This window comes from Myxocyprinus asiaticus, chromosome 5 (assembly GCF_019703515.2).
Source record: "Myxocyprinus asiaticus isolate MX2 ecotype Aquarium Trade chromosome 5, UBuf_Myxa_2, whole genome shotgun sequence".
Lineage (NCBI taxonomy): Eukaryota > Metazoa > Chordata > Actinopteri > Cypriniformes > Catostomidae > Myxocyprinus > Myxocyprinus asiaticus.
In genome coordinates, this window is record NC_059348.1 from 39,378,378 (window position 1) to 39,397,180 (window position 18,803).

General features: G+C 35.9%; 2 protein-coding genes across 2 annotated transcripts in view; both read left to right on the top strand.

Moving 5' to 3' along the window:
• Nucleotides 1-5,215: 5,215 nt before the first annotated feature.
• On the top strand, nucleotides 5,216-9,497 carry LOC127441567 (inhibitor of growth protein 5-like). The gene is made up of 8 exons (XM_051699141.1): nucleotides 5,216-5,392; nucleotides 5,762-5,833; nucleotides 5,942-6,108; nucleotides 6,186-6,297; nucleotides 7,985-8,078; nucleotides 8,748-8,883; nucleotides 9,041-9,102; nucleotides 9,212-9,497. Exons 1-8 carry the CDS (start codon nucleotides 5,356-5,358, stop codon nucleotides 9,249-9,251), a joined length of 720 nt encoding a protein of 239 aa, XP_051555101.1. The 5' UTR covers nucleotides 5,216-5,355; the 3' UTR covers nucleotides 9,252-9,497.
• A 1,758-nt stretch (nucleotides 9,498-11,255) lies between these two features.
• LOC127441563 (serine/threonine-protein kinase PAK 2-like) overlaps nucleotides 11,256-18,803 on the top strand; it is a 28,980-nt gene continuing 21,432 nt past the window's right edge. Inside the window, exon 1 of the mRNA XM_051699134.1 lies at nucleotides 11,256-11,460. The gene's annotated coding sequence lies outside the window, so the exon portion shown is untranslated. The remainder of the gene's footprint in view (nucleotides 11,461-18,803) is intronic.

Genomic DNA, 18,803 nt, shown 5'->3' on the forward strand with positions numbered 1-18,803 from the left:
TTTTTATTATTATTATCTATGTCTTGCTGCTGTTTTTGTATTGTATTGTTTTTGTATGGTTGTACACTGGAAGCTCCTGTCACCAAGACAAATTCCTTGTATGTGTAAGCATACTTGGCAATAAAGCTCATTCTGATTCTGATTCTGATTCTGATTCTGATAAAAGAAAAAACTGATTATACAGTTGGATATACATACAAGATCAGGTTTAAACCTGTTAGAAAATCAATCCACCAACAAAGCATCGAGATGCTTAATCAGAAAGTACAACAAAGATTTTTTTTTTATTTTTTTTTTATTTTTTGCAAAGTTAATACGTTAAATTAGAGAAATTTAAACAAATCCTTCAAATGTGGTTAAAGAATCTATTTATTTGTTCTTGTGTATTAAGTTTGTACAATTCAAAAAGTTAATGACATGTTAAACAGCATGGTCAGTATTAATCAAATTTTGAATTTGTGAAGACATAGATTCAATACTTGATGCTTTTCAGTCTGTCTCTTTTCTTCTTTTTGTCCTCTTTTCCTCTTACCTCATGAACATGAAATTATATATATATATATTAAAGTAGTGCAAATACAAAAAAATTATATGTTCTGTTGCTGCAGTTTAATTGAGAACACTGCCACCTTGTGACATACTATACCCTCACAATGTGTCACATGATTAAGACTAAAGCTTTGCAAACTAAAGGCTACAATAGGCCTTGTTCACAGTAGCACCATCTTTGGTTTTTGTCGGGAATGAAGAGGCTGTGAGGGATAGACATACAGTCTCTTCACTGGGTTGTACTGTTGTTTAAAGTGTTTTTTTGATCGTTCCACTGAAGAAACATTGAAAAATGTCTTCCCAAGAAATTTCAGTAGACAAAAAACTCCAGACAACATGAGCTGTGGAAAATGAGATGTGATCTAGGAGTTTTTTTTAATACCTTTATACAGTGCATGCTATTGAAGAGACGGTAAGTCTATCACTCACAGCCTCGTTTTCATTCCCGTCAAAAATCAAAGATGGTGCTACTGTGAAAAAGGTCTGTTGTTTGAATTTGGTTTCATTAACCATATTTGACTGCTCTGCTCATTTGTGAATGTTACAATGATTTAAATATTTTATCTTTTTTTATCTGCAATTTTGCAAAATCTATAGACTGAATAGATTTTATCCCTTTATATAGCTCTTGATTGTATCATTCTATCATTTATCCTTCATATGAATCACAGCTATAATTTACAGTCTCTCACTTAGTTGTTTCGTGCCTCTTTATTTTATTTATTTTTTTTTTAAATCTCTCACTGGGTAATAAGAAAAGATTTTTTGTACTGTGTTAATGGGTTTCCTGTCACTGTGGGCTTCAGGGCACAGTAGTACAGTGCAGAGTCTGTCACTTTAGCAGAAGAGATCTCCAAATCCACATAGTTTTGTTCTGTTTTTGTAACTTTAACCGAGAGTCTTGGATCTACATCAGATACCTGAGCACTATTGTAGGTGAGTACAAGAAATTCAAGTTGTGATCCACCATACTGACGGTACCAGTAAAGATAGTTTGCAGAGGCATAACTACAGGACAAAATAACATCTGAACCCTCCTCTGAAAATACATTTGTTTTGTTTGGTGTGATGACATCTCCAAAGGCAGCAGCTGAAAAAGAAGTAGGCTACATTTAGCTTTGAATACAATTCATTATTAACAGGAGATATATCATTACTGTAACTAAATAATTTTACACACCTGCTAAAGCACAGAGCAGAATAAGTGAATGAAGAACCATTGGTGTTTAATCTCAGTGGAGTCTGAATGAAAAGTTTTAATCACAGTCTCTGTCAGAGGCATTTAGATCATGCATTTCGGATCTGTGTACAGTAAGTCCCTCCTCTCTGTGTCACATTATGGCTTAGTTTCCCATTTCACTCATTGAAAACGGATTCAATCACACTCACTAATGATTCCTTCTGTTTTCTGTGCACTTTAAGGTAAATAGTCTGACATTTGAAACAGCCTTTATTTAAAAGATTTTGACAAGCATTTTTGTGTTCTTACTGAGAGAATTCCAAAGTACATTTTTTAATGGGAAAGATGTGTACAATATATACTTGTTAGCATGTGTTTGTATAAATAATGTACACAGTTCATATACAGTACGTCCATCACTGCAACAAACAAATTCTACAAGCACTGTCATTTGTCACTACATTTAAAAAAGAGAATTTCCTTGACCATCATAAGAATAATAAAAATGTTGTTCACAAAGTTACTTTTGAAAGGTTGAAGTCAACATGAAATCAGAATGGACCGAATTTACTTTCTATTAACTACAATTAGGCCAAGGTATTGAACATTTTGCTTTTATTTATCATGTTTGTGAATTTCTATTAGTAAAACAAATGAGAATGTTATGCTTATGTTGAGTTTAAATATCCATGGATGAAATCATACTGTATATAGCTTAAGAAAATATTACAACAAATTTAACAGCAGTCAACCAATTTCTGATATACTGTATATCTGACATTTTAATTACAAAATCAATTTTTAACATTTGAAATACAAATCAGGACTCAAATGATCAGTCGTAAAGGATAGCTGTATGAGTGTTGAATGTGCTTTAGTCACTGTGGGCCTCAGAGCACAGTAGTACACAGCAGAATCAGACACATGCACATTCTGGATCGTCAGTGGGACTGATTCTGATGATTTCACTTCTGAGTGAAATCTCTCCTGGAACTCAGTGCCATTATCTCCTCCATATTTACTTCTCCTCAGGATGTATTTAGGAAAGTCATTTGCTCTCTGGATGTACCAGAAAAGGTCTGGTGCTACTGAAGCAGAGTTATATTTACACTGTAATGTTATTGATTCTCCCTCAGATTCAGTCTGATGTTTTACTGGATTGCTGACTGTCTCTTCCGCTCTGCATTCTGTAAAAACATATTAAATTAGTTTTGTTACATAAGGCAATGTCATCTAGACAGAAATGCCCATGAAAATGTTCAAGGATAAATAAGAAAAATATTACCATACCTAAAAGAAGCACAGCAAAAAGAAACAAATTCTTCAGCCACTGCATCATGATTTTAGTAAATTAGATTGAAGAAATTACCACCTGCAGACTGAAGTAAAGAAGAATCATCCAAGTACAAGTAGAGTGATCTGATTTAGTCTCTGTGACTGTTCTTGGTAACAGAAATATTATGCACCTATATCTCCTCCCAGGCTCAGGGTTGGCTGTGTGATATATTCTACCCCCCTCTGGTATAGCCATTACACAATTATTATAAAATATTAATACAGATCAATTTACAAGATTGAAACCACCATAAAATGTGTTTATATAAATTGCTAAAATATGACTGCTTTTCAAACTACTTTTAAAACACAAGGAATTGTCACTACACAGTTAAAAACAAACTTTAGAAATAAAGTAATGAGGGTTATTGTATGAGTGCTGAATGTGCTTTAGTCACAGTGGCCTTCAGAGCACAGTAGTACACAGCAGAGTCAGACACATGCAGATTCTGGATGGTCAGAGGAACTGACAATGAAGATGTGTTTAGACTAGCATTAAATCTCCCCTTGAACTCTTCATCATTGTTGGCAGACCCAGAAAGTCTTATCAGCATGTATTTAGGGGATCCATTTATCTTCTGTTGGTACCAGAAGAGATTTGGAAATTGAGTGCTTGTTGCTTTGTAAGTGCAATTAAGAGTGACTGTTCCATTTTCATAAGCTGTCATAACTCTTTTGGACTGTAATACTTCGTCCTGTGCTGTGCATCCTGTAGAATCAAACATAAATCATTGTCCACAAGAGCATATTTAACGTTATGAATAAAAATGCCAAGAAAGTACAAATGCATACCTAAAATAAATACTGTCACAAAAAGTATATTCCTGTTCCACAATGTCATATCTTTGCAGTGTGAATAATGTAGTTAATATATAAAAATAAGATATTCCGAGCTCTAAACACCTGTGGTAGGTCTTGTTACTGCTTCCATCACTTGCAAGTGCTAAATGAAAAGCCAGGGTGGAGTCATTCACCTATAAACAACAGATTTTCCTTATTGTCTATAAATATCACATCTGGCTTGTTTCAAAGACACACACACACACACACACACACACATACATATATATATATATATATATATATATATAGGTATAAAATCCAAAGAGACAATTTCTTTTTAACTGGGAGGGATTCCAATTGATTGTTCTGTATGATGTTGGAATATAATCCAGGGCTATCCAGTCTATCCAGTTTTTGCTAATTTTCACTTTAGCACTAACCCTAACCCTATTTAAAAACAATTACATTAGAACTTTGTTTTTGTGGAGTCCAAGCATGATTTTATGGCATATGACTCATGTTTCCTTTTTTGTATGAGTGTTGAATGTGTTTTAGTCACAGTGGCCTTCTAGTGCACAGCAGATTCTGGAGTAACAGTGATCTGTAAAAAGAGATTGATCCAATGAAGTCTCTCTTTATCGTTGTCAAGTTCTCATCAGAAAGTGTTTTGGAAATCCAGTTACTTTTTGTTGATACTATAAGAGGTATGAGAACGCAGTAGCTTCATATGTACAGCGGAAAGTTGCAGTATGCAGTATATTGATCTTCTGAAGCAATTCAGGCTTCTGCTAACTGATTCCTGTGATTGGCAGCTTGGAGAAAGGAGAACATCAATGCTATTAAATTATGGTGAATCACAAAGCCTGAAATGGTGAAATGTTGAGGGTAGGCCTAGATTAACTTTAAAACAACATAATGAAATAAATAAAATAACAAAATAAGGCCGTTATCTGCTGTTAATGCCCTCACCTCCAACCAAACAATCCTTTGGTTTAGCTCTAAGTCAGCATAAAATGTCATTTTTATTATAAGGTGGAGTAAGTACCTACGACGACACTGCCACCTTGTGGTAAGTTTGTCTTGTCACTCAATTTTGATTAAAACGTTAACAAAAATTTTAAAGCTGCAGTTAATATTTGGAAGATCTACAGTACCTATCGATATATTATACTTTTAAAAATATATAATCACCACTAACATGCATTTATCTTGTAACTAGCGCTTCTATAAAAAAAATAAAAAATAAAAATAAAATCTCCTTCACTGGGATAGATGGCAATGTAGAGCAACTAGTCACTATATTTACCAAAGATGAAGATGATACAGGATATACATGATATATAAACCATGTTGCTAGTCTAATGTCATGACTTTAGAGCTGTTAGGTTTATCATTTTTATATAAAGGTCTATTAAGTTGTGCAGCAAGTCCAGGCAGGGAAATTCGGCGCGGGTTAAATAAATCTCATCATCGTCCACGCATGCAGTAAAAGCCAACACTACTAAAAAATGGCAAAAGGAATGTATTTAGAACATTATTTAGACAGTAAGTTTTTCAATCACACTCTTCTAAACATGTTGCCGGACACATTTGTATGTGAATATGATCGAGTCCTCTTGCGGTCGATTTATGAGTTGAGGAGTAACTTATAAACTACCATTGATAAGTTAATGTTCACGATGGGATTGGCCACTTATTAGTGCACAATAAGTAAAAGTTACGATAGAATTCTGAAATGTAAATGAATGAGTGCCTGTATCATGTTTTTATATCTTATAACGCCCTTGGCTAGTATGCAAAATTGGCTTACTGCAGCTGATTCATGTTGTTGTTGTTGTTGTTGTCGTCGTCGTCGTCCAGCCATTTAAGTAACTAGAGTTTGAAAGATTCTTTACAACCAATTCTTTACTCCAGGTATTGAGGGACTTCCCTTCGAGTTGCAGAGAAACTTTTCATTGATGGGCGATTTGGATAATAGGACTGAAGGTATGCGTGTTTGGATCAGTATCATAAGTACCTAGTGGCACTGCAGATTATCGAGTTCATTACAATTAACATACCCACTTACCATCAAGTGTTTGCTGTTGTCCACAGAGAAAAAAGCTGAGATTAGTGAACTAGCTGCTGAGTATATTGAAAAAGTAAGGAATCTGGAATCTGAAGAACGTGTCCAGCATTTAAAGAAGATTGAAAATGCCTACAACAAATGCAAAGAGTTCAGCGATGACAAAGTTCAGCTTGCACTGCAGATATATGAAATGGTAAGTTGCAGAGTTCTGAGTTTTGGGTTAGCTTTTACAACGATACATCAAGTAAACCATTCTGCTTGCATTTCCAGGTGGATAAACATATTCGTCGGTTGGATGCTGATCTAGCACGCTTTGAGAATGACCTGAAGGAGAAACTGGATCCAGGAAGCCAGGATAGCTCAGATGAAAAGCTATCTCGAAGTAAGTGTTGTTTGATCAGAACTTTCAAGTGTGTATGTAATATATATATATATACAGGTGCATCTCAATAAATTAGAATGTCGTGGAAAAGTTCATTTATTTCAGTAATTCAACTCAAATTGTGAAACTTGTGTATTAAATAAATTCAATACACACAGACTGAAGTAGTTTAAGTCTTTGGTTCTTTTAATTGTGATGATTTTGGCTCACATTTAACAAAAACCCACCAATTCACTATCTCAAAAAATTAGAATATTTTGACATGCCAATTAGCTAATCAACTCAAAACACCTGCAAAGCCTTCAAAATGGTCTCTCAGTTTAGTTCACTAGGCTACAAAATCATGGGGAAGACTGCTGATCTGACAGTTGTCCAGAAGACAATCATTGACATCCTTCACAAGGAGGGTAAGCCACAAACATTCATTGCCAAAGAAGCTGGCTGTTCACAGAGTGCTGTATCCAAGCATGTTAACAGAAAGTTGAGTGGAAGGAAAAAGTGTGGAAGAAAAAGATGCACAACCAACTGAGAGAACCGCAGCCTTATGATTGTCAAGCAAAATCGATTCAAGAATTTGGGGCTGGGGTCAAGGCATCAAGAGCCACCACACACAGACATGTCAAGGAATTTGGCTACAGTTGTCGTATTCCTCTTGTTAAGCCACTCCTGAACCACAGACAACGTCAGAGGCGTCTTACCTGGGCTAAGGAGAAGAAGAACTGGACTGTTGCCCAGTGTTCCAAAGTCCTCTTTTCAGATGAGAGCAAGTTTTGTATTTCATTTGGAAACCAAGGTCCTAGAGTCTGGAGGAAGGGTGGAGAAGCTCATAGCCCAAGTTGCTTGAAGTCCAGTGTTAAGTTTCCACAGTCTGTGATGATTTGGGGTGCAATGTCATCTGCTGGTGTTGGTCCATTGTGTGTTTTGAAAACCAAAGTCACTGCACCCGTTTACCAAGAAAATTTGGAGCACTTCATGCTTCCTTCTGCTGACCAGCTTTTTAAAGATGCTGATTTCATTTTCCAGCAGGATTTGGCACCTGCCCACACTGCCAAAAGCACCAAAAGTTGGTTAAATGACCATGGTGTTGGTGTGCTTGACTGACCAGCAAACTCACCAGACCTGAACCCCATAGAGAATCTATGGGGTATTGTCAAGAGGAAAATGAGAAACAAGAGACCAAAAAATGCAGATGAGCTGAAGGCCACTGTCAAAGAAACCTGGGCTTCCATACCACCTTGGCAGTGCCACAAACTGATCACCTCCATGCCACGCCGAATTGAGGCAGTAATTAAAGCAAAAGGAGCCCCTACCAAGTATTGAGTACATATACAGTAAATGAACATACTTTCCAGAAGGCCAACAATTCACTAAAAATGTTTTTTTTTATTGGTCTTATGATGTATTCTAATTTTTTTGTTAAATGTGAGCCAAAATCATCACAATTAAAAGAACCAAAGACTTAAACTACTTCAGTCTGTGTGCACTGAATTTATTTAATACACGAGTTTCACAATTTGAGTTGAATTACTGAAATAAATGAACTTTTCCACGACATTCTAATTTATTGAGATGCACCTGTATATATATATGCACACATGAATAAAATTATCACCCAGTGAATCCCTTTGCTGTATTTGTGTGTCAAGCAACATATGATAAGAATAAACCAACTAAATTGTCATTTCAGAGGATACAAATATCAAAGATAAGAGGGGATCCCATGGGAGAGACAAGAAAGAATCAGATCAAGAGTCACCCAAACTCAAAAGACAGAAAAACAGGTATTGGGATTAAATGGTTACATTTGACTAATGTCTAAGTATATTTTATTTAGATCTGACTATGCCATTTCTAAAAAAAAAAAAAAAAAAAAAAAATGGATTATTTACATTCACTATATACATAACTTTAAAGGTGCACTCAGTAACTTTTTGTTCGTGTCATTTTGGACTTAGTGACACCTAGTGGTGTGGATGCAGCATCCTTCAAAATTAATAGTTTTCAGTTACAGATGCCTTTGTAGAAATTCGCTATTCACAATCAGCAATGATTAATTTAATCCAAGCGTGAAAGTGTCCAATAACAAAAGGGTTACTGAGATTAAGTGAGTAGTATTCAGCTGGTCATGTAATTCTAAAATGGCAGCCCCCATGAGGACACTCCTGCCACATGTAGAATAAAACCACTTTTATAAGGTTACTGATACGACTACAGTCCTCATTTCATGTGAGTGCTCATAATCTTTCAATATGTTTCAAAATTAAAATGTATTTAGGAGTAAAACTTTTTTAAAGAGGAAAAAATTACTGAGTGCACATTAACATATAACAATAACATGGTCTGCCATACAAAAAGTCATTATTAGAAAACATGAAATTAGGACAACGTTTTATTCTGGCTTTGTATTCAACTCTTTCTTTTGTATTTTCTCTTTTACGCCCTCTTCATAGTCCGAGTGTAAGTGAAGCTCTCCTTTCCATGCACCCATCAGATGTCCTAGATATGCCGGTGGACCCTAATGAACCCACATACTGCTTGTGTAGTCAAGTTTCATATGGAGAAATGATTGGATGTGACAATGCGGATGTGAGTATACCAGAGTTATCTGTCCACTGTACTGTACTTTACTGTACTGCCAGTCCATTGAGAATGACTAGGCACTGTAATACATAATCGTGGAAAGTCATGTTGTATGTTATTATTGCTATGTTAAAGAATTAATGGGTTCATTCTCTTCTAACAGTGTCCTATTGAATGGTTTCACTTTGCTTGTGTCGGCCTAACAACTAAACCAAAGGGAAAGTGGTAAGACGACTCACCTTACTGTGTCCTCCTTTTATGTGGACTCTCCACACACAGACTTTCTTTTGAATAAAATGCTGCATTTGTTTAGAGTCATGTTCTCTATTAACAGGTACTGCCCACGATGCATCCAAGATATGAGAAAAAAATAAAGTCTACTCCCACATGCATCCTAAATCAAAGATACAGCCACTTTATGGAATAACAAATTATTCTTTGTATCTTGTATTTGGGAAATCAATAATCTTTGTGGATCAGTGCCTTTGCTATGCATACAGTAGATGACTGGGGATGTCATGACAAGGAAGAATGTTAAATGTATTTACTTTGGTGCCTGCAGAGAGCTTGGATCTCTTTTCATTGGAATTCTAAATAAAGTTTATTTATAATGATGCACACATTTATTTCCTCTTATTTGTATTACACGTTTGTCTCATTCTAAGTTACGTCGCTGAAACGTCTGTTTATAAGTTTAGGTAAATAATATCTCACACTTACAAAACTTTAACCCTTAAATGTATACCTCAAGTCTTTAGTGACACGGGACCTCATTCCATCCCCTGTACCTTATCTATTTTTTGGAGTTATGCACATACCTCTTTAGAATTCCTCAACCTTTTACTTCTGAATAGTGCAACAAAAAGAAAAGACAAAAACAAAAATATATTTTTTTATAACTGCTTAATAATTACCAGAAGTGTTTAGGGTAATTAAAGACCTGGCATATGTAATAGTGTCTAGTAATACATTTACTATCACAGGATATATATTTATTTGTTGATTAAAAGATGAATTAGTACATTCCTACAGATGACTACTATCCACCATTTTTCTGAACGCGGAAGTGTTCCACGATTCGACTGTTTTCAATATCCGGTCTCCAGTGTTTTCACTCGCATCAGCTGATATTCTTAGCAGGTAATGTTTAAGGTATTACATTTATAAAGATTGTCAAAAAACATGCACATAGTTCAGATGAGCATTTTTTTATTTTATTTATACAGTGCCTAACCTGAGTGTGTAGATGACATAAAGCGATGATCTGAGGTGAGTTACGTTGATATCATTAATTATTCTGAGCTGCTATGACAGCCAACAACTGCACAAGGTGACAATAAAATTCATTTTTACTCCAAGTAACACTTAATAGTTGTTCTCCTCTGGATCACTCGTTTTGGCAGTTTTTACTTGGTGTCTCGAGACCAGAAATACAAAACAGGCTATCAGAATCATCATGGCGCTGGCCAGTGGTTGCTCAGGAAAACTGGATATCATGATGATTTTCTATGTGAATATGGTGATTTATCAATATTACATATGCGTCTACACATACTTAAATGTGCTTTTTGCTGCTCAATGTAGCGCTGATTTTTCAGTGGTTGACTTGATTTACATTTGGCATTGCTATTTGATGAAGAAGCAACGTGGAAGTAAACTATAGCAAGTGTAACACATGAACAGTATGATTTGGCTATTGTCATTTGGGTGTACTACTGAAATTATGTAAGTTGTGCATCTATTTAGACTCAAAAGGGGCCTCAGAAAATGCTTGTGTGCTATGTGTAGCTCAATTTTAGTCTCAAATTTTATTGAGGAAGTTATGAATCCTGTTCTATATTTATTGCATTATCTCTTTGATATATAAAAGATAAAACATAAAAATGTGTCAGAATAGATTCTATTCTATTATTTACTACTTGTCATTATAATTATTATTATTATTATTTTACATTGGGCATTTTGTAGATCCATTTTCTAAAGACCCGAGGTATATAATAATGTTTGGCGAGACACCCGTGCATTTAAGGGTTAAACCCGTTAGAACGCCTCTCAACCCGGTGTGGAATGAAATGCGTTTTTGGCAAAGTTGGAAATCGACATGTGGAAATGGAGTTTTCTAAGCACTCCATCTCAGCTCCCTTCATTAAAGTCTGGAATACGTTTCCCGTCATGCAACAGTGCCGTCAGAACTCATGGACGGAACCATTTTGCAGACCCAGAGTAGTAGTTTGAGTTTGCAAAAAACCGTCCAAGAATATAATAATAAGTGAAATAAATAGTTCACTTTATTTATGAATACTTGTGGAGGTTTTTAAACCAATAGCATAAAAACGGCCATTTTAAAAATCAACACTAGTCCAAAGATTGGGCTGGGTCGACAGTTCCGCTTCCCCTCCGCCATAGCAGACAGATCCCGGCTCCAAGAAGTTGTTAACTCCAAAGAACTCACAAGCACGTTGATACGGCTTCCCAAACTATACTCTCCAGGGAGTTACCCTCGTTTTACTTGCAGAAAAAAATCAGTTTAGCAGGGTGGAAAAAGGCGGAGCTAACACTTTGAAGAGGTCTTCTGGAGTTCTGGTGAGTTGAACATGCTAAACTGGTCTAATCTTGGCATCTGCTCGGCCAGCATCAGCTCCAAGTTTGATGTTTATTGCTGGCTTATCATTGAGCTTGTGTTTATAACACATGGACAGCCTTGTTTCGATAATGCAGAGCTGTTTGAGACGAAGCGCCTCTCCGATTAGATGTTTGTTGGCTGTTTATTTATTTATTTTCAAAATGATGTGTCATGAGAAGTCCAAACCCTGTGGATAATATTTATTAAGGTCACTGACTACTACTTCGTGGATGCGACATGGCAAAGTGTTAATCTTAGGTTTAAGTGATCACAAGAATATTTGAATGTATACATGATCTGTAGTTACATTTCTGAAATGCTTGTCAAATACCTTATTAAAAACTGTATATGACCCTGTAAAATTCACATGTCAAACTGCAATCAAACAAGTGTCTCAGTTCTACTCTGTACTGTAAATTGGAGTTTAGAATTCCAAGTAGATCATGTTTTAGCTGGCATTGTAAAGGTGTCTTAAATATGCAAGCTATAAACTCTAGGCATGCTTTTATTAAAAAAAAAAAAAAAGATAGAATGTGAAGTTTCTCAACCTTCTACACTATGTACTACATAGACTGGAAACCTTCTACGGGTCCATTTTAATGTCTTATAACCACAAGGCCTTTTTTGTTTAATATGGACATGATATGTCCTATGCAAAGTCACTTGGATGTTGTATTTATGTTATGAATTATAAGAAGGAATTGGGAAGTAAGGAAGCTCTGACATGCCTACATTGTCCAATAGACCTTATTCACGCTAGCGCAATATTAGATTTTAAATGGGAATGACAACGAGGCTGTGACTTGCCATCTCTTCAATGGCACAAACGGTATAAAGCTCCTAGATCACATCTGATTTTCTACAACTCATGTTGTCTGGAGTTCTTTGTATAGTGAATGTTCTTGGACAGATATTTTATCAATGTTTTGTCTGCAGAATGATCCAAAAACACTTTAAACTACAGTACAACTCATTGAAGAGACTAAGTCTATCCCTCACAGCCTCGTTGTCATTCCCATTCAAAAACCAAAGATGGCACTAGTGTGTATAAGGTGTATAGCAAAGAAAGAGAAGGGCCGCTAGAGGTAGTTCAGGAAGCCTTGCTCAATATTTCCTTTTATAGAAGCTGCAAATACAAAAGGCCCCTGGTCTGTCTTCCTGTAAACAGTTCCTCTACACAACGCCACATCTGTAAAAGAGAGGCGTGCTCACATAGCTTTGTTTTGGTCCAGCTGGTGAGATTAAGTTCAAGTGTGTGACCTACTACAGTATAGTGGTCGTGGCACCCCTGGGATCGGGAAATGCTTCTGTTACCTTCCACCAATCAGAAGCTGAGGGGAAGTGAGTAATAGGAAGTGGAGGCACTCTGCTGATGTGTTTTTTGGTTCACTGTCTCAAGTGGCTGCTTGAAGATTTTAATCAGCACTATCAAAACTAACATTGCTAGAATATGTTAGGTAATGCATCAGAAATTCAAGCCACTCAGGATCTTTGATTATGAGTGGGATCTATGCAGATTTATCAGTGCATCATGTTTTGTTGGTTTAAAGCTTGCATTCATATCGAGGGCCCACATCTCATGCATAGTCACTTGCACCTTATGTTTACTTTTGCCCGAAAAGCCTCTAACTGTGAAAAGCAAATATACAGTATGCTGGTTAGTTTAGGCTTGGTGTGGCTTTCCCCATGAGCTTTGTCTGGCATTTTTGTTCTAGCTTCCCCTTTTCAGCTTGCAGGCTTTGGCTGAGCTCCTACCTAATTATCATGCATGCTATGGATGGAAAAAGTAAAAGTACATTTATGATGTCTTTGGAGAAAAGATGGTGTAGCCTGTTGTTTGTTTATTTCTTTGTTTTCTTAAAGCTGCACTATGTAAGACTTATTTGGTTACAATAAGGGATGGGCATTTTTAAGTAATTTTGTAGTCGAGTACTCTAACCCACAGAAAACAAGCACAATTACTATATCATTAAATGCACGTAAAAAAAAAAAAAAAAATTTGTATTACACGTACGTGTATCTTATATTTTGTTTTATTCACAAACGTTACCAAGAATGGTTTCAAACTATGCTTTCCTTTTGGAAAAAAATTAAATGAACAATATATTAATAACATTGGAAAATAAAAAAGATTTAAAAATAACAGTAAAAAATATTTGCACTCACCTGGAGCTTACATAGAAACCACTAGACCTTATACACGCTAGCGCCATCTTTGATTTTGAATGGGAATGACAGTGAGGCTGTGAGGGATAGACTTACAGTCTCTTCAATGAGCTGTACTGCAGTTTAAATGATCATTTTCATCACCATTGATCATTTTGGATCATTCCGCTTACCAAACATTGATAAAATATCTGTCCAAGAACAATCAGTATACAAAGAATTCCAGACAATGTGAGTTGTGGAAAATCAGATGTGATCAAGGAGCCTTATACAGCTTTATACCGTTCGTGCCAGTGAAGAGATGGTAAGTCTATCCCTCACGGCCTCTTTGTCATTCCCATTCAAAATAAAAAATGGCACTTGCATGAATAAGGCATATACTGAACAGCATGAGGTAATGCACAGATATAAACTCTTAGTCTACATAAAGGCTATCACATTTTTATAATTTCAGACGTTCTTATTTAGAAAAACAAATGGTGAAAGTTTGCTTTTTATAAAATGTGCTCTGCCTTTGTTCAGAGATTTAACACACAAACACACACCGGTCTCATCAGCTTCTGAGTTTGCTTCCCATTTCTTTCCACCAATAAAAGCAGATCCTCATCAGTTGGTTTGAATCAAACACATATAGAGGATGATTCGATACGAATCAATATATTACAAGTATTGCTTTGTAATATAACTTCGCTTTGCTTTAGAAGCACAGACCAGAAGGGCTCTGCACAGTAGGGCTGTCAAATTAAGATTTGAATATTCATTGAATTTAAGAAAAAAAAAATGCACATTAAAATGCTAAAACTGTGCAGTCGAATTTGTGTGCCAAGCACTGACGATGACTTCAGATCGATCGCATTCTTGTGCTAAAAAAGGCTAGACAGCGCAACAAATACAGTTTAACAGAAAGCAGGTGTCTCAATATGCTTTTTAAAGTTCTTTTGAATAAGACAGCATATAAAACAGCACTCCTGCATGAGACACTGAGTAAACAAAAATAAAGCGAAACAAGACGTTCGTCTAGCGCACGTTTACAAAGAAAAACAAATGAATGGTTGCAAAACGACACGTTTGGTGTGAACGGCCCCTTACAGTAGGTGGAGGTACTTGGCCGTTGCGTCTTGCTCTCTTATAAGCATTTCTCAGATTAAGCAATGAGTTTTTAATGCTTTGTCGGGAAAGATGTTCAACTTGGAAATGTGTGTCTCGAGATCCTTGCGTGCTGTTCCATTCTGTTGTGTTCCATCTGTGTGAACAGCCACTGGCCTGGGCTCATAGTCTGAGCCGCTTCACCCGAATACCACTGCTGTCTGTGAATATTGCTACCCTATATACAACTGTAATGAATAAAAAAAAAAAAGTGATATTTTGCTGTTATTATGGAGCTTGTGTCTGGGGTAGTATACTGTGGCATCAGTGCAAGTGTTACACCATGTGGACTGCCTATTAAAGCGTCCCCCCATTTTACTTTTGACTTAACATTTGAGAATATGGACCAACTAAAACTTTTTATTTATTTATTTATGCACATTAGTTGAAAACTAAATGCTTTTTTTTTTTTTAACAGCCAGGAATGTTCTATGCAATAATATAACGGTGCTGTATGGTTTATGTATTTATTGTGCCCTCTTGTGGACTAAGGAAACAACGTCAGTTTAAGAATCAGATGACTAAAATTGGAATATTATTCAAATTTTGAAAATATTTAAGGTAAAAATGTGAATTTAGTTTCTCTGCTCAATTGACAGCTCTACTGCACAGACACAATTACACCTCTCTCATCCAACACCTCAAAAGCACATATCCACAGCGCCCCCCAGTGCACTCAATTGTAACTGTGAGATTTGGTGAGGGATCAGTGTAATTCAGCGCTGCTCACGGCAGGGAAATGCAGAAAGGAAAATGAATTTGCAATATTCGAGTAGAGCTGCACGATTCTGGATAAATTGAGAATCATGTTTTTTTTTTTTTTATTTAGAATAAAGATCACAATTCTGAAGAAAAATGCTTATTTCAGTGATTTACAAAACCTGGATGTAAGGGGTAACATATAATTTACTAGAGGTTCTGACAAAATGTTCTCTGCTTCAATCTATGGAAAAATGCAATAAAGTTGTAAATCAAATATATAAATGTAAAATGTCCCAAGTCCACAAGAGGGTGCAACGAATACATTATAAACCAAACAGCACCTTGTGAAAAAATAAAATAAAATATCCTGTTCAAAAACTTCATTAAAAAAAAGCTTCATTAACAGTTCTATGTTAACTTGGTATTGCACTTTTAAGCAAATATGCAATAAAACACTTATTTTACAAAAGTATTTTTTTTTATTTTTATTTTTTTTATAAATATTAACAATTTAAATTCAAACAATGAGGCCTTAAATTTTTCCCTTGTAAAATTTGCTTCATGCTTGTAAAGGAATTATTCAAGAGCCAGTAATTAAAGAGAACAGAGTAAACAGTGCTTTAAGTGTTTTAGCAACAGTAGCAATTAAACATTTAAAAAATTATAATATAAAACATTAAAAAAGGTAATTTCATGCAAAACGAAACTAAAATACTTGACACTCTTTACTGTATGAGAGATCTACATTAATACTGATTTGATGCAGTAAGAATGCCTGAATGCCTATAACAGACATCGCACAAATCTAACATTTTGAAGGAATTTGTCCTGTCTGCTTATACATTAATGGCTGTGTTTGCTTTAATATCTCATCAAAACAGTGCAGATTTAATCCCGTCTGTTTACACTGGTAATTCATTAACAGCTGTGTTTACATTAGTATCACCTAAAGAGGGGTATTTTGATAAAAAACTGTGCGGAGTCTCGTGCAGGTGCGCTGCATTCATCACAAGACACAAGTGCATGGGCAGACATGCATGTAAGCGTTTGAAAGATGCTGGCTGTGATCAAACAGTGCACAGGTAGTGAATTTAGTCAGATATTGGTAATGCTGGTATTTTAGTAGCATCGGTGGCTATTAAAATATTGAACTGAACAGAGATTATCTCACACTCCTAGCTAATCGTGTCTGCAACCTGCAGTTTGTAAAGCACTGTGCTGGAAAAACGTCTTTGGCCATTAGGGCTGCAACTTACAATTATTTTGATAATCGACTAATCTAATGATTATTAAAACGATTATTCGACTATTCGGGCAATTATTGCAACGATTAATCATTAGCTCTAAACCGACTATTCAGCTTGTGCCCCGACTTAAAAGGTTGTATTAAATGTGCTTGCTAACAATAAAGAGGACAAAATCATCTTTTAAAAATACCTCCAAATGACATTCACTGAATTAAAGGGAAAAAAATACTTTTTATTAAGTTTAATTCAGTAAAAATTTCATTACAAAAAAAATCCTATTGTTATCAAGTGTATTTGTCTTTTTTCCATTTAAAATTGTCTAAAAATCCTTAAAACAAGATACATTTACTTGAGAAGTAACAAGATATTTAGACTTTAAGAGAATGTTTCTTAAATATAAATGTATTTTGTATATAAGTGTATTTTTTCATTTGGTTATACTTCTGCGAGTGCAGTAAAGACAAAATACACTTATATTCAATATCTGTTCTCTAAAAGCAAGTCTAAATATCTTATGCTGCTTCTCAGGTGAATGCATCTTTTTTTTTTTTTTTTTTTTTTTTTAAGATATTTTAAAATATTTGTATTTTTTTATTATTCTCAGATAATTAAAAAAAAAAAATTATTCTGCAGTATAGCTGCTAAAGTAAATGTACATTATTTTAAAGGAGTTTTAGATATTTATATTGGAAAACAAACCAAAACAAAAACAAATAAAAAAATATTTTTTTGCAGTGTATAATGGGGTGAAGACTACCCTCTCTCACCTTTTTGTTCACTTCAATCCATCTTTAACTCACAAAAAAACAAACTCTCTCTTATTAATAAAGCTGTGTTTTGCCAATTTTCTTCACGATAAGAAATGCACAGTGACATATATTATGATTCAATAAGTTGCCATCGCGTTATAATCTAGCTGCATTAAGCGCGCGCCCTCGATGGATGAGCGCCCCCGCAACAGAGTGTACCTCAGCCGGGTGCAGTTTCAATCTCTTCCCCCTTACATCGGGACACTTTGTGCAACTCATAGAAGAGGTGCTGACCGCACAGAGAAATGCCAGTTTCCTTATTATTTTAACTTTAATAAAGCTATAACGCATTAAATAGAACTGCATTAAAGATGTAACGCCGGGGTGTTTCCTTTAAAGACGCTCGACACGCAAGTTTTCCTTAAGCTGAGCGTCAGCTCCGGCTCTACTTATTCCACAACAAGAGTGCTTCTGTATTTACTTATTTTGTATTTTTGCATTATAATTCCCTCATACTTTGCGATCTACATCACCTGAAGCTGTTTGGAAAGTTTAGAGTGTGTCTGGACTGTGAGATGTGATTTCTTCCTCTCCTCAGTCAGGCGCAAGCTGCAGTACTGCTCTTGTGTGCAATCATTAGAGTTTCATATGATTTATGTTACGTTAAGATCAAACAACTATTCGACAATGAAATTTTTTGTCGACAATTTTTTATTGTCGACGTTGTCGATAACGTAGACTAATCGTTTCATCCCTATTGGCCGTTGCGTTTTAGTTTATTCAGCATCTCGTGCAGGAGCGCTGTGATTTGTAGATGCTATATAAAGTATATCAACATTTAAAAACACATCTTGAAGTGAATTTTTAATTTAAATTTGACCGCCTTACAAATGCATGCTACTGGAACGTTTATGTACATTGCAGAATGGGGCCTGGGTAGCTCAGCGAGTATTGACGCTCACTAACACCCCTGGAATCACGAGTTCGAATCCAGGGCGTGCTGAGTGACTCCAGCTAGGTCTCCTTAGCAACCAAATTGGCCTGGTTGTTAGGGAGGGTAGAGTCACATGGGGTAAACTCCTTGTGGTCACGATTAGGGGTTCTCGCTCTCAATGGGACGCATGGTAAGTTGTGCGTGGATCGTGGAAAGTAGCATGAGCCTCCGTGCTGTGAGTCTCCGCGGTGTCATGCACAGCGAGCCACGTGATAAGAAGCGTGGATTGGCTGTCTCAGAAGCGGAGGCAAGTGAGACTTGTCCTCTGCCACCCAGTGTAGTAACCGTGCCACCACGAG

Coding starts and splice junctions, on each gene's coding strand:
- LOC127441567 (XM_051699141.1), top strand. CDS start 5,356: ATGGCAAAAGGAATGTATTTAGAACATTATTTAGACA. Junction 5,393..5,761: donor TTTAGAACATTATTTAGACA/GTAAGTTTTTCA, acceptor TCTTTACTCCAG/GTATTGAGGGACTTCCCTTC. Junction 6,298..7,984: donor AGATGAAAAGCTATCTCGAA/GTAAGTGTTGTT, acceptor TTGTCATTTCAG/AGGATACAAATATCAAAGAT.